At 42.6% G+C, this 23,979-nt stretch overlaps 5 protein-coding genes across 9 annotated transcripts; 2 read left to right on the forward strand and 3 right to left on the reverse strand.

Annotated features, from left to right (window-relative positions):
- Positions 1-15: 15 nt before the first annotated feature.
- Positions 16-2,737, reverse strand: LOC132260464 (SET and MYND domain-containing protein 4-like). The gene is made up of 6 exons (XM_059758589.1): positions 2,504-2,737; positions 2,180-2,414; positions 1,933-2,119; positions 758-1,863; positions 376-688; positions 16-300 (listed from the first exon to the last, which is right to left on the reverse strand). The coding sequence occupies exons 1-6, from the start codon at positions 2,635-2,637 to the stop codon at positions 23-25; spliced, it is 2,253 nt and encodes a 750-aa protein (XP_059614572.1). The 5' UTR covers positions 2,638-2,737; the 3' UTR covers positions 16-22.
- Positions 2,738-2,968: 231 nt separating this feature from the next.
- Positions 2,969-8,823, forward strand: LOC132260462 (tetratricopeptide repeat protein 37). 2 transcript variants are annotated; one of them, XM_059758588.1, is made up of 8 exons: positions 2,969-3,145; positions 3,221-3,545; positions 3,642-6,212; positions 6,288-6,441; positions 7,917-8,091; positions 8,160-8,344; positions 8,410-8,632; positions 8,721-8,823. In XM_059758588.1, the coding sequence occupies exons 1-7, from the start codon at positions 3,059-3,061 to the stop codon at positions 8,564-8,566; spliced, it is 3,654 nt and encodes a 1,217-aa protein (XP_059614571.1). In that variant the 5' UTR covers positions 2,969-3,058; the 3' UTR covers positions 8,567-8,632; positions 8,721-8,823. The 2 variants fall into 2 exon arrangements, with proteins under 2 accessions (XP_059614571.1, XP_059614570.1); XM_059758587.1 differs by having other exon boundaries at positions 3,221-6,212.
- On the reverse strand, positions 6,455-9,643 carry LOC132260469 (odorant receptor Or2-like). Of its 2 annotated transcripts, none has more exons than XM_059758596.1 (3): positions 9,368-9,643; positions 8,828-9,303; positions 6,455-6,667 (listed from the first exon to the last, which is right to left on the reverse strand). In XM_059758596.1, exons 1-3 carry the CDS (start codon positions 9,540-9,542, stop codon positions 6,455-6,457), a joined length of 864 nt encoding a protein of 287 aa, XP_059614579.1. In that variant the 5' UTR covers positions 9,543-9,643. The 2 variants fall into 2 exon arrangements, with proteins under 2 accessions (XP_059614579.1, XP_059614577.1); XM_059758594.1 differs by lacking the exon at positions 6,455-6,667 and adding an exon at positions 8,563-8,769.
- Positions 9,644-10,714: 1,071 nt separating this feature from the next.
- LOC132261124 (uncharacterized) lies at positions 10,715-23,528 on the forward strand. 3 transcript variants are annotated; one of them, XR_009468407.1, is made up of 12 exons: positions 10,715-10,807; positions 10,885-11,136; positions 12,332-12,947; positions 16,832-16,902; positions 18,059-18,512; positions 18,572-19,153; positions 19,337-19,786; positions 20,205-21,429; positions 21,491-21,717; positions 21,786-21,946; positions 22,107-22,631; positions 22,911-23,017. XR_009468407.1 is itself a non-coding variant. In XM_059759694.1 (12 exons), the coding sequence occupies exons 3-12, from the start codon at positions 12,758-12,760 to the stop codon at positions 23,515-23,517; spliced, it is 3,888 nt and encodes a 1,295-aa protein (XP_059615677.1). In that variant the 5' UTR covers positions 10,733-10,807; positions 10,885-11,136; positions 12,332-12,757; the 3' UTR covers positions 23,518-23,528. The 3 variants fall into 3 exon arrangements, 2 of the variants coding, with proteins under 2 accessions (XP_059615677.1, XP_059615678.1); XM_059759694.1 differs by lacking the exon at positions 22,107-22,631 and adding an exon at positions 23,220-23,528 and having other exon boundaries at positions 10,733-10,807; positions 22,911-23,140; XM_059759695.1 differs by lacking the exons at positions 10,715-10,807; positions 19,337-19,786; positions 22,107-22,631 and adding an exon at positions 23,220-23,528 and having other exon boundaries at positions 22,911-23,140.
- On the reverse strand, positions 16,899-17,901 carry LOC132261125 (uncharacterized). Its single transcript, XM_059759696.1, has 2 exons — positions 17,399-17,901; positions 16,899-17,340 (listed from the first exon to the last, which is right to left on the reverse strand). Exons 1-2 carry the CDS (start codon positions 17,841-17,843, stop codon positions 17,018-17,020), a joined length of 768 nt encoding a protein of 255 aa, XP_059615679.1. The 5' UTR covers positions 17,844-17,901; the 3' UTR covers positions 16,899-17,017.
- Positions 23,529-23,979: the final 451 nt, after the last annotated feature.

Below are 23,979 nucleotides of genomic sequence, written 5' to 3' on the forward strand. Positions count from 1 at the left end.
GAGATTAGTGCGAAAATGTTGCTCACTTGTCGCTCATACTGCTCACAATGTTGCAATTAATGTAGCTGTTGAGAATGGCCTGCGTGTCCTTTGACAAGATCTGAAATGCCTTGCGAATGTGATTTACACCGTAGTCTGTGTTGGTCTTAAGATTCAGCTTCCGCTGCAGCGCCATCAGATCCAGCAAATACGTACTGGCAATGATGAACTCTATGCTGTAAATGCCGAACTTCTCTTCGCGCAGCTTCAGCAGTTCCGTGGCAATTTGAGTGAGTTTTTCATTGAATGACACGTAGGAACCTGACAAAAAGCAAAAAGAGATCACTTAGAAGAAAACTCCGCTGTAGACATTGTGAATAGCAAAATGATACTTACTAAGAAAGGGGATGAAGTGACAGAGAATCATGATGCCCACATCTTGTCTCAGTTCATTGTGAATGCCCATGCACTTGTCCGTGGAAGCGAAAATCTCACACACTTTGGCAAAGGAATTGCTCACCTTGCCCTCTGACTCAATCTCACCCAAATGCGACATGAAGAGCTTGAACCAACTGAAGTTCACCCTCAATCCACACGTCTCACAATCAATCTTGGGCTTCAGCTCCAGGTTTCGCCACCAGAAGTTCTTTGACTCGTCAATGTAGATCTTGTTCTTGCATATTTCACAAATGTAGTATTGATGATATGACTAAAAAGTAGAAGCAAAATATAGTTAGGATTTACAATTTACAAATTCAGGTAAATAGTGTTTACTCACCCGATCCTCAGGCTCCTGACTGCACTTCTCGCACGAGCACTCAAAGCAGTACTGTTCCCTAAGGCCCTTCCTCCTATCCGCCGTGTTCATGAGCTTGTAGCTTGGTCCGTAGCAGTTGAAAATCTCCGCATCCTTACTGATGGGTTTGGTGGCGCTCAACGTGAGCTGATTTCGGTCAAAATTGTTCCTCACATTGGGATTGCACGAGTGATTGAGCATGCTGATGCGCGGAAAGAGTCCCGTAAAGATGCGCGTGCTCCTCACGTAGCAGTGCAGCTTTCCCACCTTCACCATCATATTGTGGGAATCGAGGCAGTCAATCTCCGATGCCAAAGTGGTTCGGAGGTCAGTGATAGAATGCCCATTGCTCACGAGTTGTCCCATGTGGAGCATTATGAGGGAGCCCACGAAGATCTCCCAGTTCTGACGATTCTCCAGGATCTTCTCGCAAACCGGTGGCAGTTGATCGAAGAACTTGGTGTTCTCCCTCAAGTACACAGTGAGCATCGTGGCAGTGAGGGAGTATCTAATGAAGTCCGTGGACTCGCTCATCTTCTCGAAGTTGCTCACGAGACGCAACACGCGACCGTATCTGAATGTCTCATCGGTGCAGAGATCCAGTGTCTTTCGCCACAGTTCGGACAGTGTGCAGGTCGTCTCGCACTCCAGCCGCTCCACCAGTTCAGGGAAGCCCGCGAGGAAGGTGCGCACGGACAAGTGGGCAATGCCGATGTAGTACCACAGGTTCCTCTTGTACCCATAGCACTCCACACTGTGAATGCCTTCGTGCTCCTTGCGGCACTTCGTGGAGCAGTAGGTCGCCTTGTAGCAGTCATAGCACGGGAAGGAAACAATATTGACTTTGGCACAGTTCTGGCAGTCGGTGTCAATCGTGTCTTCCGGGTAGTTCTCGTAGACAGGCACAAAGGCAAAGGCTATCTCCGTGAGGATCACATCGTCACGCTTTATCTTCTCAGCCGCCGTCACGAATCGTCCCTGCTCCTCTGTATACTTCTCAACAATGTTCTTCGATGGCAGTTTTTGCTGTTGCTTGAACTCCTCCACGAACTTCTTCAGATCCTGCAGCTTCGTTTTGTACTCCATCACTAGAGAAAGACAGAGAAAAAATGCCCATGAATTCCTTCTTCAGTCAATATTGGTGGATTGAAGCTTACATTTCTTGATGTGCGGATTGTGGTTCTTGTGATTCTTCAGCTCATTCTCAATCGACTTGATGTCCTTCTGCAGAAGATTCCTGTCCCTCAGTTCCGCCGAGCATGCCGCCAGTCGGAACAGCACCTTGAGGATGTTCTCCTTCGGATAGGAGAACTTCACCGCCATCTCGCAGTCGTCATAGGCCTCCTGGTGAGAGTTGGCAAATGTGTTAACCAATGTGTGGAATCGCGTGACTGATCATCTCACCTGGAAGTATTTAACAGCCATCAGAGCCACGGCGCGATTGGCGTGCGCCAAGGCGAGCTCCACACTGTTGCTGGGCGCGATGTATATAGCTTTCGTGTAGAATTCAATTGCCTCCTTGTACTTGGGCGGCTTACTCTTGTACAGCTCGTTCCCGCGCTCCCGGAACATCTTGCTCTGCTCCTCGTTCCGCTTGTTGCTCACCGCCAGCGACTGGATCCAGCGCGAGAAAAGTTGCCTGTCGCGCAAGATGAGGATGAGAGTGGGAAAATGCGGAAAAACGCCGCCGAGCGGCATGTGGTCCGGAGGGGGGCGGTGGAAACTTACCGAACCACGGGCACCTGGTACAGAAGCTGGACAGTGGTGAGTTCGCTCTGGTACACCAATATCTCCCGCTTGAAGATGTCCTTCTTGTCGATGAACAGGGCCAGCATTAGGTCCCATTTGTTGTTTTCCGGCATGCTTTTTCCGCTGCGAAAACTCCTGCGTCGAAACCGCGTTTTGGGGGAAAACTTTGTTTGACAGTCTGTCGGTGTGACGGCGCGGCGCGTGTGTGCGTGTGTAGCGCTTGCGGATTTTATACCACTTTTCGACCAATTGCACACCGGCTGAATTTCACGAATTTCCACCATATCAACCTGCTTCACAGAAATCCCATCAAACTTTTAGCATATTCGTACACAAATTTAAGGAATGTACATAAGATATTGCCATTTTCCTGCGAATAAATGCATATTTTCACACTGTTGATTGGGATGTTGTTGTCTGATGCATAGATGTCTCTTGAGTAGCTGAGAAGAAAATTTCAGTTTTGGACTGGAAAATTGGAGTGTAGTGTTTTCTCTCGATATCCTAGTTTTTCTAAAGTGTTTCTAATTGAAAATGTCTTCAGACATTAAACAATCCCTCAAGGATGCAAATGTAGCCTTCAAGAACAAGGAGAATGATAAAGCCATCAGGATATGCAAAGTAAAATTTGGTTAACCTCAAAATCTATTAAATACTGCAGAACATGAAGAAAATCAATCTTTTCCTCTTTCCCAGGAAGTCTTAAGAGCCGATCCCGGTAATTACATGGCGCACGTCTTATTGGGAGCTATTTATCAAAACTCCTCAAAAGCCGAAGCTGAAAAATACCTGCGAAAAGCTTTGACACTCTCCAAAGAGCCAATTTCTGCCCTTCAGGGATTGGCTCAGTGTACTTCAGCGGCAGAATGTCCGGAAATCTATGGGAGGCTCTTGGCACTGACTCCGAGTAAATTCGAAGAGCTCCACGCTAAACTCCTGAAAGTGTCTCTAGAACTCCCGGAGATCAGCAAGACTGTTGAGGTTTTCCAGAAGGAAATTTCTCTGGATGATACCAATGAAAGTAATGCCAAAAGAATTGAATCAGCTTATGCCCACTTGTCCGAGTTGCTGATCAAGCAAACAGAGGTTGAAGAGAGATTTACCACTGTTTTTCTAGACAGTCTGCTGAAGACTCTAGATGTGAAAGATATTCATCAGCAAGAGAGATACAAGAAGTGCCTAAATTTGCTCAGCAAATTAGATGACAACGATCTTCTAGTGACGAAGGCAATTGAGATGCATAAAATCTTCAGGAATGATCAGTATCCTTTAGAGTGGATGTGCAAGATATACTTGGAATCTTGCTTTCCAGAACAGTTTGTTAAAGAAATCCCAAGATATTTTGAGAGTCTCCTTGAGAAGAATCCAAGATCTGCCCATGGTTTGGCGTCTAAAGGTCTGTATTTTCTTAACGAAGGAAATGTGATTGAAGCCAGAACTGTTGTCGATATTGTTCTCAGAGACACTCCAAATTGGGCAACTGCTCTAAAATTGATGGCTAAAATTCACTTTCAAACGGAAACATTTCCTCTTGCGGCTCAAATTTGGGAGCACTTGAAACAAGAGGAGATTTCCTTGGCTGAGTGTTACATTGGACAAGGATATAAGCTTGACAAAGCCTTAGAGATTTGTAATCGTCTCAAGGATAAAGAAAATATAGACCATCTTGTAGCAAAAACAAAAATTCTATTGAAACATGACGGAATTTTATTAAATGATGGGTATTTAAAAGCATTTTCCGCAGTGGAGTTTAATCAGAACTATCAGGAAGCTCTGGATTTACTTGAGAAAGAGCCTCAGGATACACTAGAATATTTACTACTGAAAGGAGAGGTTCTTTTGAAGCTGGAGAGAACAAATGCTTCTCTTGCTGCCTTCACTCAAGCCATCAGTGTTTATCCAACATCTTCAAGGGCATTTTATTGGATTTCTCGGGTTCACGGACAAATGCAAAACGATGATCTCGAGAGGGAAAACCTTCAGCAGTGCATTCTTCTCAATCCAATTCACAGAGAGGCACTCCTGAGACTATGTGCAATCTACAACCAAGAAAGAAACGTCGTTGAAGTGGAGAAACTCCTGCTTGAGAGTGCTCTCCATGCGAAGGATCCGAGTCTCAAGTGGGTGTGGCTTCATCTGGGATTGCACTACTTATCAATTAACCAGAACGACAGTGCAATTAACACGTTCAGGACTCTTTTGAGATTTGACAAGAAGGACTACTTGGGATGGGAAGGCCTTGCAGATGCTTACTGCAACAACGGATCCTACACATCTGCCCTCAAGATTTACCAAATGATCGTGGAGGAGACGGAAAATAACATTTACTGCAAGTATCGAGTAGCCAATATGAAGACAATTCTAGGTCACTATAGCGAAGCAATAAATTGCTTCGAGGGAATCTTGGAGTATCAGCCGAATTACGTGCCAGCGTTGAAGGGTATTGCAGAGGCACATTTCTCACTTGCGAGTGTATTAATGAAGCAACGGAGATTAGGATCTATGCGAGATCAACTGCAGAAAGCGGCCTTTTATGCAACACGTGCATGTGAACTGAAATCACTGTGTTGCCATTGGAGTCTTTTGGGCAACATTTTTCTCAAGGTGGCCAATCTTCCCAAGCGACTGGCATTTGTGGAAGTGAGCAGTGTCTTCCAGACACTCGATGCGACCCCAGAAGGTGTTGTGACACTGCGTGACGACGAGATTTATGAGCTCTCCAGCAAGTGTTTCTTGCGAGGCTTGAGAGAGAATCCCAAAGATCCTTTTCTCTGGTACAATCTGGCGGCTTGTATGTACTCAAGAGGATGCAGGAGTCATGACGCGAGACAGAAGGAGTTTCTAAAGAAGGCTATGTTGTATGTGAAGCAGTCAATTGCCTTGAAGTCTAATCGCTGGCAAAATTGGAATATGTTTGGCGTAATATCCATGAAATTGGGTAACGTGTGTCAGGCGCTGCATTGTTTTGTAAAATCGCTGCGTCTGAACAAGACGTCGGCAATGTCTTGGAGCAATTTAGGGCTAATGTACCTCAATGAAGGTGAAAAGTGGCTAAATTACGTGGTTGATGAGGGAGAAAGTCAAGTGGTGATTATGGAAGAGATGAAAAGTATGGCTGATAGTGCCAATCGATCGGCAAACAAAGCTTTCGGGCAGTCACAGCAATCCAATACTGAGTATATGGTCGGCTGGATAGGGCAAGCCATCACGGCCGAGAGAGTGAATGACCAGGAGGCGGCGATGGATCTCTTCAGGCACTGCACGCAATTGGGATATCATGCTGAAGCGGCAGTGGGATACTCGCGCTTTGTATGTGGAGTGCTGAATGATCCTGAGAGACTTAAGGAAGCCAGATATCAGTACTGTATTGAGAATATGTTCGCCCTGCCGAGGGCTCATGACTCAATGACTTGGTGCACTGCTGATCGAGGTGAAAGGACGACGGCTGCTGAGCTCTGTCTCGAGGGATGCTTGTCTTACAAGTCAGGACTCTATGGAAGTGCATCTGAAGCATTTGCAAAGGCGTTAAAAATCACAAGGAATACGAAGGATGCTGATATAATAGCTTGCAATTTGGCTTATACTAAATTGAGAGCGAATGAATTTGGTGAGGCTATTAAAGCTTTTGAGAGAGTGCAAGAAAACACCTACAGATCATATCTTGGACTGGCTTTCTCATATTTTAAAGGTGTGTGGACGATTGATTTAAATTATCCGAATCATTCCCGTGAGATTATTTTAACACTTCACTGCTTTATTTCAGATCAACAATACGAAAAGTCCTACGAGGTGTACGAAAATCTTCTGCAACTGGAAACTTTAGAGCCTCTTGAGCAAGCTACAATCCTCATTGCGATGTCTTCTATGGTTTATGCATTCCACGGTGAAGGAGACACTAAAGATGTGCTGTATCAATTGTAAGTACTTTGATTATTTCTTGTAGAATCGTCTCAAGACTGTGAAGTAAGTGTAGGACACATTGAGGAGGGATTGGAACATTTGCAGGGTTAAGGGATAAATATGTCCTGCTGTAATCTTGAGTGGTCGCTGAGTTCTGGCCATAATGAGCATAAGTTTCTCCTTTGTCTTCTGATTCATGTCATACCATGGGCAGAAGTAGATTGCTTGGGAGATATCCAGGCTCTGAAGGAAGGATATTATTAGAAATGGAATAATTCATTTGGTGTTGTAGTAAAAGATCTTACCTCAGCACTTAGTTCATTTGCATTCAAGTAAATACTGAATAATTGGGTCATTATAAGGAGAATGTAGAGGCAGGACATGATTACTTGTGGGAGGAGTTTAACAATGTTGAGGACAAAGAGAAGGGCGCAGAGAAGAAGGACGAAGAAAACCAACTCAATGAGGCAAATGTATGTTACAATTTGATTCATCTCCTCGACGAAATTAATCAACATCTTGTGGTATTCAATAACATTGTGCAATTTTGCTGTTATTGCCTCATCAGAGTCATTGGCATTTTTGAGATTCTCGATTTTATACTTGAGAATTTTCACGAGTACCACGGCAAACATGCAAAAGGAGGTGAAGAGATTGGAAAATGGAATGTACAGGGATGCTCCGGGAGCTGTGACCAACACCTCATAAACGTAGATAATCTCATAAAGTGGACTTTCCATATACTCAATGCCGGGAATGTGAACGCCATACGGAAGATCTGGGAAAAGAGGCTTCCAATGAAGTTGGAATGTAGTGCAATTTGGTGTGAAAACAAACCTTTCATCCCCGCAAAGACTGGGTAGATTAAGAAGCAAGTGCCACTGGTCAATGCGAGACAGAGATTCATGACTGAGAAGCGATGAGCACGAATTCCAGTTTCTTTTATCATGTTGCTGATGTACTCGTCTTTCGAATTTGCAATAATGTCATACAGATGACCCACTTTCGCCATAAATTTCTCAATATCGTGGCGTTTGTTGATAACAATGACCGCGCGAATCTGATTTGTGGTGATGATACATCTGTAAATGTGTGTTTGGAGGTAACATGATTGCTGGATACTCACGATTGCGTTGAGGAAGAGGAACGTAAAGTATCCGTTTAGAATCAATGTTTCTAGCTCTTTGGCGGAAAAGAGGTAGGCAAATTGAAAGATGTTGAGAAATACATTGATGAAGACGTAGAAATATCTTCGCAATTTAGTGTATCTCGGCTCGAGAATCATTCCCATGTGCTTCCAAATGCTTATACTAAAGGCCATGAATGGCACAGTCTCCATGTATTGCTGCATGTCTGACCACGACAATTTTCACTGGGGGACTTCACGTCTCTTTGGGACGTGAGTTTCTATTTATTTGTGTCTTGAGATTACATTTGAAAAATTCATGCAAAATGTTACGAGATTGTATGTAATTTGTCTGTCTCTGTACAGCCTAGATTTGCCCAATCCACCTCTTGAGGGATTCTATGCTGCATGTGCCTTGGGAATACTCCACAAGGACTTGCAGCTGGCTGAATTGGTGGTGAAGGAGCTCAATAAGGTGGAAATGAGTGAAAACAGTTGTCATCATATCGCCTTTCTCTCCGCCCAATTTCACCTTCTCAAGGTAAGTATGTGTTTAAAGAGGAGAACATGTTATTGAATTTCCGTTAAATATCAATTCAATCACTCAAGGAGGGAAAGGACAAGGCAATTAAATATTTACTGTCCCTCCACCATAAATATCCCCATCGAGCTAAGCTGAGAAAAGTGGTGGCAGGATTTATTCTCGATAACTTTGCCGCTTCGCCGAAGCATCTCAAGTTCGCAAGTCGGTTGTCTCAGGGAGTGTTGCAGATTGAATTTGGACAGATAGACAAGTAAGGGCGTGAATGAAGCACTTTTTATTTGCAAATGTGAGAAAATACACTGTCTGTGTTCGTAGGAAATGTTCTCCGGACTCGTGCGCCAAGTGCCTGATGGTGTCATTCAAAGCGTTGAATCTGCTGCAAGATGACTCAAAGAAGCATTTAGTGCAGAAGGCGATTCACTTAAATCCGAGCTGCAAAGAGAACTGGGCTCTTCTGAGGAGTGTTGCCTAATAAACTCTGCGTAGGACTGTGAAGAATGAGTATGAAGCGTTTAGCAGTGACTGAAACATTTGCAAGGTGAGTGGATAGATATTCCCAGCCATGATTTGCATTGGACGAGATGCTCTTATCATGAAGATGATTATCAATTTCTTGCACCTTTCAGACATGTCATACCATGGACAATCGTACAAGGTTTCACCGATTTTAAGGCTCTGTAATAATATGATTTAAATAAAGTTGAATTCGTCCAGAAGGGCCTCAAGAAATTACCTCAACCATTAGTTCGTTGGACGTCCAGTAGAGAGTGAAGAGTTGTGTCATGATCAGGATAATGTAGAGGCAAGAGAGGCAGATTTGGGGGAATAATTCGACGATGTTGAGGACAAAGAGAAGGGCACAGACGAGCATGGTGAAGAATATGAGTTCCATGAAGAACATATTAGTGACAAGGGAATTAACTTCATCTACAAATGTTATAAGGAGTTTGTGATACTTGATGGCAATTTTGATTCTTTTCTCCATAAGTTTGCTATCTTGATGGACAATGGTCTTCAGTAGGTTTATTTTGTGTCTTAGGATCCTGATCAGGACAATGGAGAAGAGGATGAAAGAGGTGAAGAGATTGGAGAAGGGAATGTAGAGACTTGCTCCAGGAGGCGTGACGAAGATCTCATAAATATAGAGAACTTTGTAGGTGAATCTGTCAGTGATATTTAATCCAGGAATGTAAATTCCGTAAGGTAAATCTAAAGAATTATTTGACATGTTAATAATTTTAGTGTCACAATTTCTAGAAAATAAGATCTTTACCTTGCATTCCAGTGAATATAGGATAAATGAGAAAAGACGTTCCAGTGGTTAAAGCCAAGCAGTGATTTAGAATTGAGAACTTGTGAGCTTTGACACCCATTTCTCTAACAGTTGTCACCATATAATCGTCTCCAACAGATTCAATTGTGTTGTACAATCTTGCTAGTTTATGCATTAGATTCTCAAAGTCCTTTTGCTTTTTCAACACCACGAACACGCGAATCTTCAAAAACACAAATCACATAAATCTGGCAAAGAAGAGTCATATCTTGCTGTACTTACGATGGAGTTGAAGTAGAGGACTGTGAAATATCCGTGCAGAATAACCTTGTCCACTTGTTTTTCGGTGAGTATGTAAGAAAATTGAAAGATGTTGAGAACAATATTGATGAACATGAAGAAATATCTCTGAACAGGATACTTTGAGGCAAAGAGAAATCCCATGAATTTCCAGCATTTGATGCTAAATGCCACGAAGGGATTTTCTTCTGTCGATATCATAGTGATTCACAAAAATCCTAACCAACAGTGAAATGTGAAGTTGGCGGTTTCTGAGGTTTTATAAGCTGACTTCTCCAGTCAGAATGATCGGGAGAGAAGTGTGCAATTTGCCTCCTTTATTACTATAATCATATTAAATGCACACCCATATATTTTGCATTGCTAAAATTATATTTTGTGGAAAGACCATGAGAACTAAACAGCTGCACGGACGAGAATATTAATAATGAATTAACGTTTGCCTGTTGCTCTATTTGCGGAATGATTGAGGGGGAAACTAGGTCGAGTGTCCTTCTATGCTCCTCTTCGCCAGTAATTGGCTCCAGTAATGTGGGTAACTTGTGTATAATAAATGGGGAGTATGAAATTGGTGTTGTATAGAAAATCGATCAAAGACTCATCAGAGGAATATAATAATGAAAATCTTCTGGAGAGTGGGCTTGTTGTTTAAGGGCGTTGAAGTCTTTTGTTGAGCCGTAACACCTTCTCGCTGTACAATTGTGTGCATTGAATGGCCATGACTCAATTTATTGTTTCTGTGACAATGCGAGATGAGTCGCGAGAGTGAATGCAAAATATTTTGTCGTCATGCTGTGGAAAAAAGTCACATGTGAAATAGATTAGCAAGTTTTGTACGTGCTTCTTGGTGTTTGATATGCTTTAATTTGGAGTGCATGCACTTGTGGTTGAACGTGAATGAGTCTGAAATACAATTTTCTGTATGGTGCACGCCGAGTATATCTTATTCTATTGAATTTTCGATGTGATTTGGTGGGGAAGGCGAGGAAAGAGACTCCAAGTTGCCCATCGTGATTTTGAAGAGAGTCAGTGTGTGTTGGAGTGGCTCCCAATACTCGTTTGATTTCCCTCCATCTTTCTTCTCTCGCACACATTTGCGCTCACCGTGAAGAAATTCCAGAGCCTCACAGCAGCTCTGTGGTAACTTATTAAACCATTTCAGTCACATAGAGACAATCGCAGTGTAAAGATTCTGACGTGATTTCTCTTTTTCTCAGAGCTCTCCTCACCTTTTGGGAGGAAAAAGTGGCATTCCTCCTTCGACATTTATCACTTTGTTAGACGTCGCAGTGCTTTATTGGATGTTACTGCAAATTGACGGACAATTGGCGGATTCCGAGGGCGAAATATTGGGAAATCTCAAGTGCGCTGCATTGTGTATCTAAGTGAAAATGTTTTAAAATTCCACCCAGTGAAGCTCGCAGACATTATTTGGTTGAATTAAACAGTGTATAGAATATATTTAGAAGGTGAGAAGTAGCACTTTTTCAGCATCGTTTTGTAAATGGCAGATCTTTTTTGCCTCATCTTCCACTGTTTCGTGAGTTCTGTTTTTAGATAGATTCCGTGATGAACTCATAGGCAAAGTATAGTTGTGTACAGCGAAGAAGCCACTAGCTAATGATGACACTGTAAAACTCCCCTAGAATTCTCTGCTATTACGTTCTATTGCTCGATGGGAGGGCAAAAAAAGAGCTCCGCTGGTTAGATATTATGATTGACTCTCCTTTGCTTATGTCGCAATTGATACAGTTTAACAAGTCCAAAGGCACGATTCTCTTTATTTTAATAACTGCTTTACAGTTTACCTAAGTACCTACTTATTATCATAATTGTTCTACGGTACATCATGCGATGCACTTTTTTCGAAAAAGTAAAATATGAAAAAAAAAACTTTCCAATAGTTGAATGCAAAAAGGCAATGCAGAACTTAATTTATTGGCATAGCGATTGCATAAGTTTCTCGTCAAGGAGAGAGAAAGAGACAAGAAAATCATTATTACAATTACAGGTGATTCAGGGTAAATCAGTGGATGAGTTTTTGGGTAAAGTCCACATTGAAAAGTGTCTGTGTCTCTGCATTTCTCCGCGAGCCGACTTATTGGTTAACTTTCTCTCCGATGAAATTCTTCACTGGCTTTTTTCTTCATCCCAATTTTTGTAAAATGCAAACATACACACCAAACAATTTTCACCTCCTCAGTTTACACAACATCGCCGAGATGTTCTATTGCAGAAAGAAATTATCATGATATCAGGAATGGACGCATGGAAAGTAGGAACTGTGTGTGCCATGGAATTTCACACGAAAAGACCCAAAGCCACACAGTAATTTTTTTATGTAATCGGAAAGGTGTTTTAATATTCACTGTTCCAATTTATGATCAAATTGATTTTCTCAAAAACTTTAATTCGCGCTTTTTATAGACACGTTTCGTGTGCTTCCCATTTCACATTCTTCCTCCCCGAGTTTTTCTCTCGATTGCACAATTGGGGAAGCGATTGATTTGCTGACTTGCCACATATATTTTTCTATGTGTATTTAGAGAAAAAATGTTAGAAATTCATGGTTCATTTTCTCAGCTTTCTTCCCCATAAATAAAATACACCAGAGATTGCAGATGGCAAACAACTGATACATTTTTGATTGTCTCTCTTTTGCAGGTTGTAAACTTGAGGTTCCAGTTTGGGGGACAAGTGAAAATCCACAGTACCTGTTTCGAGGCATTATGAAACAGAGGCCATCGTGAAGGAATTTTCATTGCAGTTTTGCCAGAAAACGGCTGAACGGATGGATTGAGCATCGGTGGTATTTGATTGGTGAAAATGATGGAAAAATTCAGTGCTGCGGGGAAGTGTTGAATCATGTGGCAATAGGAGAAGTGTTTTAACGAAAAAATTATCGACTTTCACGGCATTAATTTAAATTGTGCACTTGCAAGTGTTATTTATTGCACATTTTTTCTCCAATAACTCGTGGTGAAGTGTGTAAGGAAGAGCACAGAGAGTGTTGTGTTGTGGTTCATCCTCATGTAAGCCGACAAGCTTTAACTCAACTGTGCTTCTAACGTGTGCGAGTGAGGAGCTGAAATGGCGATTAATTTAGCATCGAAATCTATATTGAACAATGTTTGGAAATTGCTGAATGCATTTCTGCTGCTACTGCTGTTGGATAGGCCAGTGAATGGACATGTGGCTCTGACATTCCCGCCAGCGAGGAAGTATGATTTGGACTTCTTGGACAACTCACGGACGAAGGGACCCTGCGGAATGCCAAAAGGTGAGTCGCCAAGTCCGTGAGAGCCGCTAATATTAAGCGCTTACGTAATCTATCATCTATTATTGACAATATGCTGAACATAGTCGGAATGGAAGGGGCGTTGCGATCAGGCAACACAGGTGTTCGACATTTAGTGAAAGAGACGGTTTTTTAATACCAAACAGCATCTCAGGAATTTCTATGAGATATTTCTTCCCCTCTTTGCTCGTCTCCTCGCTCGATGTGTACACAAAATATTGCAATTCAAAAGCGTTTGTGGAATTATTGATGTGTGTGCAATAATTTTTTTGCCACTCAATGCGCGGACGATGCTAAAGACATTTGTGATTAAGGTATTGCATAAAAAACATGTATGAGCCATGCTTATATATCTACGAAATTATCAACGAGGTCCCTAAGTGTAAGAACGGAGCAAATGAAAGAGACGAAAAGTTGTTTTTCAGGCGTATTAAATGTTGTAGAGTGGCATTCCATACATTCAAGCCTCTCTGCATGAGGTTAAGAAGTTTGAATATGCCTCCAATATATGTACATATGTACCTGTGCTCAAATGCAGGGAGTTTATAGTGAAATTCTTTCGATGTTGATTTGAACAAAATGAGAAAAATTCACGGAAAATGCGTGGGAAATGAGAGCCGTTCAACTAAATGAAGCCCATTCAATTCTATTTATATTTAACCACCTTCACTCAATTTTGTTGCATAAACTGCAATTTCAATCTTGGGAGAATTAATTGGTGAATTACTCTTCTAATTTTCACTGGTGAGAGAGAAAGAAAAAAAAATTAAGAAATATGATGCGTACGGCACATGTTCAATAAACTTTCTAATGCTTGCGAGCTGGGTAAAAAGTATGACATTGAATTTCTCTTCAATACCAAACAAGCAAATACAAAATTAAATATCGGACGTAATTCAGTGACACAAATAATTCGGGTTATTTTCACTTGCAAGGTGAAGAGAGTTATGGAAGGCGAAGAAAAGTCTTATGGATATTTTTGTGAAAATAGTGGAACGCGTGACACTTTCGGAAGTCAGAATTTATCGGGGATTTCGCAAGGTGTAGCATAGAAAGTAAAATTCCAGCCGCATGTATAGGTGTACCCTATCGATGAGGCGAATCGTGATGATGGTTGCAAGAGTTGCTGGAAGATTGCTTTTGGGATGGAAGATGCCACACCTTCGCATGTTGTGCATACCATCCAGAAAAGTTATCTGCATAAAGAGGGAGAGGCGCGCATTTCTCAATGATTTTTTTTTATTCTTATAAAATCCATTGCACAGCATCTAATTAAATTAAATGGCTTTTTTCGCAAAAATTTATTTCACTTCTCAGGTGAAAATTATGCTTTCCTCCACATTAAGAGTCTCTGTGAATTTCAATTCATATATATATATAAGCATTTTGCCGACGACTTGCGGGGAAAAATGTCTTGAAACAATAGGGAAATATAATGTTGCGACGGTGTGACATAATAATTGCAGTAATTCCCTGCGCTCTCTTGATGCTGTGTGTGACCAATTAGTAATGGTGCGGCTGAAGAAGTGCAATGTTTACTTAATTATTTCATGCCTCGACTAAATATTCACCATGTGACAAGGTGTATGGGCTGTAAACAGACTCGTAAGCTTTAATTGTGATATTAAAAGACTTTAAAGCGTCACTGTGGTAAATTATGTGTTTCATGTTGTGCCTAAAATACTGATATTAGCGAAATTATATTCCATGACGTTCCCACATTAGGTGTCTTCTTTTCTTCAACCATCAAACTCGTTAGATGTGTCGCAATGCTTCTTCACGGCTTCCAAGCATCACACCAATCTCAGTAATCAATTCACAAGACATCACAGTGTTGTCCTTAAGATTGCATGTGCATCAGTAAGAGGATATAAGCCAATGCTTGATGCTGATCTACACTATTTTTCCGTCTTGTCTGTGGAATATATTCATAAGATAGCGTCAGAGCAACAAAGGAATATTTTTCACCAATTCTCAATGCAATGCAACATCCTCCACATAGCCAACGAAGTGAATCATTTTCCAGCTTTTCCCCGTGAGATTTGAGCTGAGCAAGTGTTTGATAAAGTTTGCAATGTTTGCGATGTCCATTGTTTTCTCGCGATGTTGTTTCAACGGCAGATATGGCAATGGTATTTTTCCTGTGCGCGGAAAAGAGCCAAAGAGAAATTTTGGGCAATTTCTTGAGAAAGTGTCAATTGAATACGAATTAGTTTCATTCATTAGATTTCCTGTGGCAAACCAATCAGTGCTCAATCGCGTCTGGCAAGAGGGAAACACTCGTGGAATACTAATGCGAAAGACACTGAGGAATTTTATGTACAATATTACTGAAAACAGAAGCTGCTAAGTGATTAACCCTCAACGGGGCCAAAAAAGCTTACCAAAAAGCTACCAGAAAATATATTTCAAGGGTCTGAACAGGGTTAAGCAAACGATAAAATTGTGATTGGTGATGATTGAGAATATATTGTGTAACTCTGTGAATGCTAGAGTTTGCATTTTGTATGGATTGTAAAGGAAAATCATTATTTGAAGATTGAGTGTCGCCAAATTAGAGCCTCACTTGTGACTTGTTTTGTGTGTGTGTAAAACCTATTAGCAATATTACTATTGGATATAAATTGAGAAATTTCTTTGGTGATGCAGAGGAAAATGAAATGGAATTTGTGTATTTTATTGTGCCCACCTTCGTTACATAACTAAACTATGCATATGTAGCAAGTCTATATGGATCAGTCGAGGACGGACGAGTTAGTGGAGAAAAAATTCATACACAAGGTTGAATGAAAGAATATTGACGGCGGGTGGAGGTGGGACGATGATTCTTTCACACAGCCTAGCGCGCAGTCTAATAAGATTTCCAAACACACAACCCCACAAACTGTCTATCGCTATTCTGCGGCGTGTCGCTGCCTGAGTGGGTCGAAAATATGTCAATAATCCGCATACACACATTTGAGACAAACGCAATAAATCCATAGAGTTTAAGATATGCGACCATAATTGCCATTCAATGCGAGCAAATGTGTGCTCTTGTACGCCTTTTGTAACAATTCGATCATGGAAAATGGGATTTCATATGTGAAATTGGAGAGAAAATAGCTTTAATTTTAGTATGGATTTTTTTCCTCTTCTTCTTTTGGCATTAAAAACCACCTTGCATGATGGTAGTAACAGAAAAGAGTGTTGAGGCGCCCTCAGAGAAATGGGATGGTAATATAATTGTAAATTTACGGATCGCCGCACCTATTTAGACAAAGACGAAAAATTCACCTCAAGGCAGAAGATCATTTTCCTCAACTTTGCCCACCAAACACTGTTATTCAAAGATTTAAGAGGTGGGAAATTCAGTCGATGATCAAAATAGTATTGTAAAATGGATCGAATGAGCCATTTATGTATGTACCCAAAGAGAAGTCAATTATGTAAAGCAGAAAAAATAGAGTCAACCTGTTGAGGCACAACATTACGTGTGTTGTGAACTGAGAGGCGAAGTGGCTAAATACCAAATGCAAAGAAGTGTTGGGCATTCGATGTAGAGTTTGCAGTTTCACGAGAAGAGTGAAAGTCGTTTTATGTACCTGTTTTGTACATTTATCTTAGTGTATATTGGATGAATTTGAGACAACACTGAGTAGCTGATGATAGGCTATTAAGAGGTCCGAGGGAGAGATTTGGTCATTTAGTCAATCATCATGGGTAAAATGGGATAATTACAGTAATAATGATAGATAAGCAAATAATTTCTACGCACCCCGTCAATTCAGTGCGGCTGTCGCGTCGCGTGTCTCAAATGACCCTGTTTATGAGTCACCTCAATAGCGATGCTATAATTTTGATTAAAATTGTTGTTTTTATTGCAGGTGATCTGAGGACATCTCTGCTATCAGGCTCAACGTTCAATGTCACATGGCACTTGGCATATCCTCATCGGGTAAGTCTGCAGTGCGCAAATCAATTTATTTTCAAATCCCCACTGTTTACAATCATTGATAAGATATCAAGAAGTATTTCGCGTATCACGAGCAAACACTTGAGGAGTTGTAAATTCAGTGCACAGCATGAAACACTGCTATCAAACTAATTGCCATGAGTGATCCTGGGAGGATGTTAGCTGCACCATTGGCCGGCTTAGATGTTGTTGGGGTTGGCACGACAGAAGGTCTTGCAGAAGTGGTCGTTGTGGGTGTGGAAGTTTCCGGCGATGGCTGGGGTGGCGGGATTGAGGGACACTGCTCCAACTGCTTCAAGTGAGTGACTGAAACTGCCTCACTGTTGCATCCATTTGTGATGCACTTGCTGCAGGAGATGACGTTACTCGTACAGTGGGCTGCAGGTATCCTCGAACAGAGTCTCTGAATGTGATTTTCACCTGCAAGAAATTCACGATAAATCATCCATTGCCTAGCCTGTAAAATCTCTTTCATTACTCTTAATAAGCGTGAGGCAAACATTGTCCGGATCGTGAGTTGCACAGTATGTGGCAGTTCGTGGCGATTTTCCATAAGCGCAAGAAGGATCTCTGGTAGATATACACTCATGGCATTTGAGTCTGGTGTCTGGTAAAATGTCTCTATTGCACCCATTCTCATTGCAAACGACACAATTTTCACTGTACTCGGAATCGCACAGCATCTGATCAGCAATGGTCAGATCATTGAGACAACCACGTGAAGTCAGGCCGTAATCATCCAATTTTGTGAAGCACTTCGATACGCCCTTTGAACAGGCCGTTGCTGGCAGTGTTGCAGTGTTCACTGAGCATTTTTCGAGGTTTTTCTGATCACACTGAACACAGAACGCGGCTTCATCTGCCCTTGAGCTCACAGATAAAGTGCCGACAGTGGCCAGGAGAAGTAAAAATCCGACAATCATGTTTCCTTATTGTCAGGCACTATTTTATGAAAGTCTATCAACTGAAATGAAAAAGTCGAGCATTGTGCTACCCCTTAAATACTCTCTCGCATCTTATATTGCATCAGTGCAACGAAATTAAAAAAGTTTCTGAAGAGCAAATACTTTTATCTACAATCAACACTATTGATATTGCGGTATTATTTGAACATTGATACATTATATCATCATTCTAGGGTGGATTTCAAATTCAATTGCTTGATGAACTGGAGAGACCTGTTCTGGATCTGACGCCATCGGTGAATGGATCGAAGTTTGTCTCGACGGATGCCACAATTCAGCAATTCCAGGTGCGCCTGCCATCGGATTATGTTTGCCAGAACTGCTCAATAAGGCTACTGAGACAGGCGAATGAGTGGGTGGATTGGTATCGCTTCTGGTCGTGTGCAGATGTGGACATCGTGCCGCGAAAGGACTTCAAGGAGACGTGCTCTGGCCATGGCAAGCACTTCCCTGGCAGGTGCAAGTGCGATAAGTTCTACTATGGCGACCGATGTCAATACAAGGATGAATGTCTTGTGGATCAGGACTGTGGAAATCAGGGCAAGTGCATAGATTTGGAAGGAACATCGTTGCCCAGGAAGCAGTGTTACTGCAATTTTGGATGGTTCGGTCCGGGATGCAATAAGAGTGAGTTTCTTAAAAGCATTCTATATTATTTTCACTTACAAATCCTTTATTCTCTGCAGAGTCTCCGATAAAAGTGCTGGATCTTGATTATTCTTTGTACCAGACGAAAGAATTGTCTAAGGATTACCGCATACATTGGCGTGTGCTGAAGGAGCAAAAGGAGCTCGAGGTGATCATCAAAGTTAATGGCACATCCTGGGTGGGACTAGGATGGAGACCACGAGATCTGACAGCTGAATGCCGCAATTTCCCGAAAATTGGAGACAAATTTGAGGCAGAGCCTAGGAGCGAGAGTGAACCAGAGCCCAAGAGCGAGAGTGAGCCAGAGCCCAAGAGCGAGAGTGAACCGGAGCCCAAGAGTGAGAGTGAGCCAGAGCCGAAGAGTGAGAGCGAACCAGAGCCTAAGAGCGAGAGCGAACCGGAGCCCAAGAGCGAGAGTGAACCAGAACCCAAGAGTGAGAGTGAACCAGAGCCAGAAATCAAAACTCCTTCAGTGGTGTCGTCAAAATCTAAGCGAGTGGTGGCGAATGATGAAACAACCAATAAGGAGGGTATCACCTTGTCCACCAGTGTGTCCTATCGCGTTAGTTCAAAGTCGGGCAGACGAAAGAGGGCAACAGCAAATCCAGAACCTGAGCCAGGTAGGTTTACCAATTGTTGTTGTAGTATAAAGCAAGATAATAGCAGAACTGTACAAAATACTCCACACACCCAATCTTATCTGGGATAAATTCTATAGTGGTTTGTAGATATGTAATTTCCACTGTAACACATTATGAACGGTAGCCTAGCACAAATAATCTTAATAATTGCACCAAATAAAGGGACATCAACCCCAGAACCTGAAGGAGAAAGCTCAGCAGAACCCGAGACTTCGTCAGAACCAAGCTCCACCGCGGAACCTAACCCAACCGTGGAGCCTAGCTCCGCCGCGGAGCCTAAACCAGCCGTAGAACCTAGCCCAACGGGAGAACCAAGTTCCGCTGCGGAACCTAAGCCAGCCGTAGAACCTAGCCCAGAAGGGGAGCCAAGCTCGGCCGCGGAACCTAAACCAGCCGTGGAACCTAGTCCAGAAGGGGAGCCAAGTTCCGCTGCCGAGCCTAAGCCAGTCGTGGAACCTAGCCCAGCTGGGGAGCCTAACTCCGCCTCGGAACCTAGCCCATCTGGGGAACCTAGTTCTGCCTCAGAACCAAGCCCAGCGGTAGAACCCAGCTCCGCGGCAAAGGTAGTTCCTAGCGTTGGCGCAGCCGGTGGTGGAAAACCAAAGGATAAAGGTAGAGATATGTAAATGTACAAAAATCATACTCACATTCACACTAAACCAAACTATCATATTGTACATAATGAAATTCATGACAGGGTGTGTATTTGGTCGGTTCATAAGTGGCAATTAGAAGCTTTCGGTGAAAGTAAAATTAAATAAAACCTTGCGGGCAGTTAAAGAAAAAAGAGTAGAGTAGTAATCTGGTTCAAAGGATTCGTCCATATACTTATTTTTACAGTTTGTAAAATTGAGATGGACGAAACTGGAAAACCGCCTCTTGGATCTTAGTTTTTGACAAACAGAGTAAAGCATAATTTTTTAAAATTCCGATTCGCAAATATGCTTTAATTGCATAAAAATCTTATGAATCGACCCGCAAAAATGAATTTTCTTGTATTCTAACACGTTGTCTACTGTCCTTGTAATAGGGAAACCCAAGCTGGATAAGTGGACTCCTACCCAGGACTTTAAGGGCATGGACTGCACGGATATTATCATTGGAAGTGCACGTGGAAATGCCTCTAGAGTCCTTGACTACTACACTAGAGATCGCTCAACTCCTCGCCTGGACAGCTTTTGGGGTGGGAAGTTCGATCTAACCGCCGCTACAGGATTCGAACAGGACGGCGTTACGACAATCGCTTTCAGGAGGAAATTGGCGGCCAATGAGCCATCCGATCACACGATTGTGGATGATCTGATGAGTGTGATCTGGGCGAGAGGTCAGGAGCCTGGACGATACGTTCACAGTCCGCTGTCTGGTCTGGAGACTGAGATGGCGTCTGTGCCTGACTTTTACAAACCCGATGAATTGAAGTACCACGGCGGAAAGATGCAACGAGGATTGGCGTCTATCAATTTCCTGGAAGTGCCCAAGAAGGAGAAGTCTGTGGATAAATCCTCGCAGTTGTTAGATAACGATTGTCGGGGTCACTGGCGTTATCCTCACAATTGCTCCCCGCAGAATCACAGCTGTGAGTACTATGCCAGGTGGGAGACTGTCGGCAGGGGCGATGAGATGAGATTCCACATCGAAACGAGTCACACAGACACGTGGACTGGTGTGGGCTTCAGTGAGGATGATAAGATGCCGCAGACGGACGCGATCATTGGATGGGTGGATAAGACGGGAAGACCATTCCTCATGGATATGTGGATTGTGGGGAAACAGAGCCCAATCCTGGACTCATTGCCATATCGACAGGACATCTACAACACCTCTGGAAGGATTGAGAATGGCGTAACCATTCTGGAGTTTACAAGGAAGCGCATCAGCGATGATGCCCATGATTTGTCCTTCACCGATGATCACTGTCTGTATCTCATGTTCCCTATCGTGGGCGGGAGTTTCAATGCGGTGAACAAGAAGATACGACGTCATGAGCAGACGCCTGTCGTCACGGACACGAAGGTGTGCATTAAGTCGTGTGGAAAGGAGTTGGAAGCCCTTTACAATGTGCCACCGACAAGTCCTCCGGATCGTTTGGTTTATGCTGTGGGCGTGAAGCTGCAGAATCTCGCGGAATCGTTCGAGACACCGCCAAAGGGAAGCCCAGAATTTGATACGCTGGCAAATACGATTAAGGACTCATTCAGTGGAGTTCTGCAGAACATTCCTGGATACTACATGACGGACGTGAAGGAGTTTGAGAGGTATTTTCCTGGATATTTACTTTGCACCTCGGGAGATTAATGAGAGATTTATTGCTTTCAGGACGAGTGACAGTGTCGTGGCAAAGATGAACGTCCTGTTTGATAAGGCAGCTTATGAGAAGGGCAGAAATCTGGAGCTCAGGAGTAATTTCTTGGATGATTCTGAGTCTGAGGAGGAGATGAAGGAGGGAAAACTGGTGAAGAGAGCACTCCTTGATAGTGTGACGACGGGAAAAGTGGGATCACTGTCTGTGGATCCCAATTATCTGGACTTTGAGCCTGTTGAATGTAATCCTGCAGTGATATTGTGACATTCGAAAGACGATTAGATGACTGACATCTTCGTATGTTTACAGATATAACCAATCGCGAAGAGGAGAAGGGCTCATCCTTCTTCCAGCTGTCGGAGACCAGGCTGTACACAGTGCTGGGCTGCATCCTGGCGCTCATCATTGTCGCCCTGCTGCAGGTGACTTGCACAATCTACAAGACATCGAGGAAGAAGCACAGTCAGAAGGTGAGTTGATAGTGTTGTAGGTGGTGAGACACCTATGTATCCTCCTCAAGACATCCAAAAATTGGCTCTTGGGTGTGTCTCTTAACACTTCCCAATGTGATATAACATGAATGGATAAATGTACTTGAGTAGTCACGCAAGAATCATACACATTTTCTAGCTTATTTATGCGATCCCTGTGGAGTACAGGATGTACCATCCGACGACGAGCAGTTTGTAATATGAACATGATGTTAGGATGAACAGAGTAGTGAAGACAAGAGACGCTAGAATGCTAAAGACAGACTTCCTCTTCACACTTCTCTTCGACCAATAAATAACCACTTGTGACTGACCAACGCAAACATGTTACTTGAGCAACAAGAATATGTCTTAGAGATCACATGTAGATGTAGCTTATGTTGTAGTCAGTAGGATATCTACTGTTTTTTTTCTACTCTGATTGTATAATAATTGTATTGATGTGTAAATTGTCCTTGTTGAATTATATAAAAAGTGAGTATTATCTCTACTATGTAATACGCCAGTTACCATTTTATTTGTTAAGTTGATGCTAGAGTGTGAACAAGTGTTTGATTAGAGGAGAGCCAGACTTTTTAGTGGGTATTTGCCAAACATGGGCGTTTTCTTCTGACCGATCCGGACCACCATCCGGAAAGACACAGCCTCAGATTTTAGAAACTTGGTAATTTTCTAAATTACTACCACTTATTAACAAGAATGTTTGACTTTTTTGTTGTTGTTTTGTGTTTGTTTTCCTTTCCTATCTCACATAAAAAAATTCTTTCCTTTTCAATTTGATTTGGTTTTTTTTATACATTTGTTCTCTCAACTTGAGTTGTAGTGATTGGGTTTGATTATATTGTTGTTTGAAGTGAGTGGAAGAGAGATTGAGAAAGGGTGAAGGGATTTTTGTTGGTGATTAATTTGGTGTCTTGTATGCTTTGCCATTGACTCGTTGCAGGATCAATTGATTCCCAATTCGGCATGGAAGGATTACTCGTCGAATACCAATTATGCCTTCGATGCATTTGGCGAGACGGAGGAGAAGAACGGAAAGACCAGGAGCAGGACGTCGAGCAGTCAGCAGACACTGCCCATGTCGCATTCGCCAAGCAAGACGCAGTATTACGACAGTGGCAGAAATGGGACCAATTCGAGGCATCAGAACGGCGGAGGAGGAAATGAATCACGGTGAGAAACCTGTTTCTCTTCTTTTCTTTTGTAATATAATATGGCAACTCTTGCTGACCTCCTATTCCATCTTCGGCAGGTATCCAAACGGCCGCGACGTCGTGGACGCCGGACGTGGATACGAGAGAGACAGGGAACATATCCCGAGGGCCAGTCATTACGACCGCACGTACTCGCTGCCGCGGACGGCTATCCAGCAGCAGCAGCACCTCGCCGCGGGCTACTACACTCAGGACAGGCGCGCCCGGCAGCCGCAATACCAGGCGCAGTCCAGTGGCGTCGACACGCCGGACTTCTACTTCATGCCATCCCAGAGAAAGTACTCGGGCGAGGTGGTGCGGGTGTACGTGGACTACAACAAGGAGCCCAAGAACTAGGGCGGTGCGTCAATACTCAAGCGAGCAAATAGTCCTGGAGGTCAGTGCATTCCTCTACCAACCTTAACCAACTAATAACTCAAGCCTACGGAGCTTCCTGAACGACAAGGCGTGTAAATATTCGTGAAAAGAACTCCCGAAGATCAGCCGAAGGCGAGTAGGACAAATGGAATTTGTACATAAAGTTGACAAATAGAGAAATAAAGAAATAAGATACAATTCTCAATCTCATTCTTATATTTTTTTTCTCCTCCCTCAAATTCATCTCATCGTGAATATACACATTTTGTTTTCACCCTACTTGCAAATTCAAAATACAAATATTCGCACATTTGAAAATGAGTCTAGATAAGTGCTACAACTCCATTTGAACTTGTATTTTCAGCATAATAGAAAATCTGTATGAATTCTGAGACTGAAATTACAACATCAGTCCTGACAAAGAAAATCATATCTTATAAT

This window comes from Phlebotomus argentipes, unplaced genomic scaffold, assembly GCF_947086385.1.
Source record: "Phlebotomus argentipes unplaced genomic scaffold, Phlebotomus argentipes genome assembly scaffold_18, whole genome shotgun sequence".
In the NCBI taxonomy this organism is placed as follows: domain Eukaryota; kingdom Metazoa; phylum Arthropoda; class Insecta; order Diptera; family Psychodidae; genus Phlebotomus; species Phlebotomus argentipes.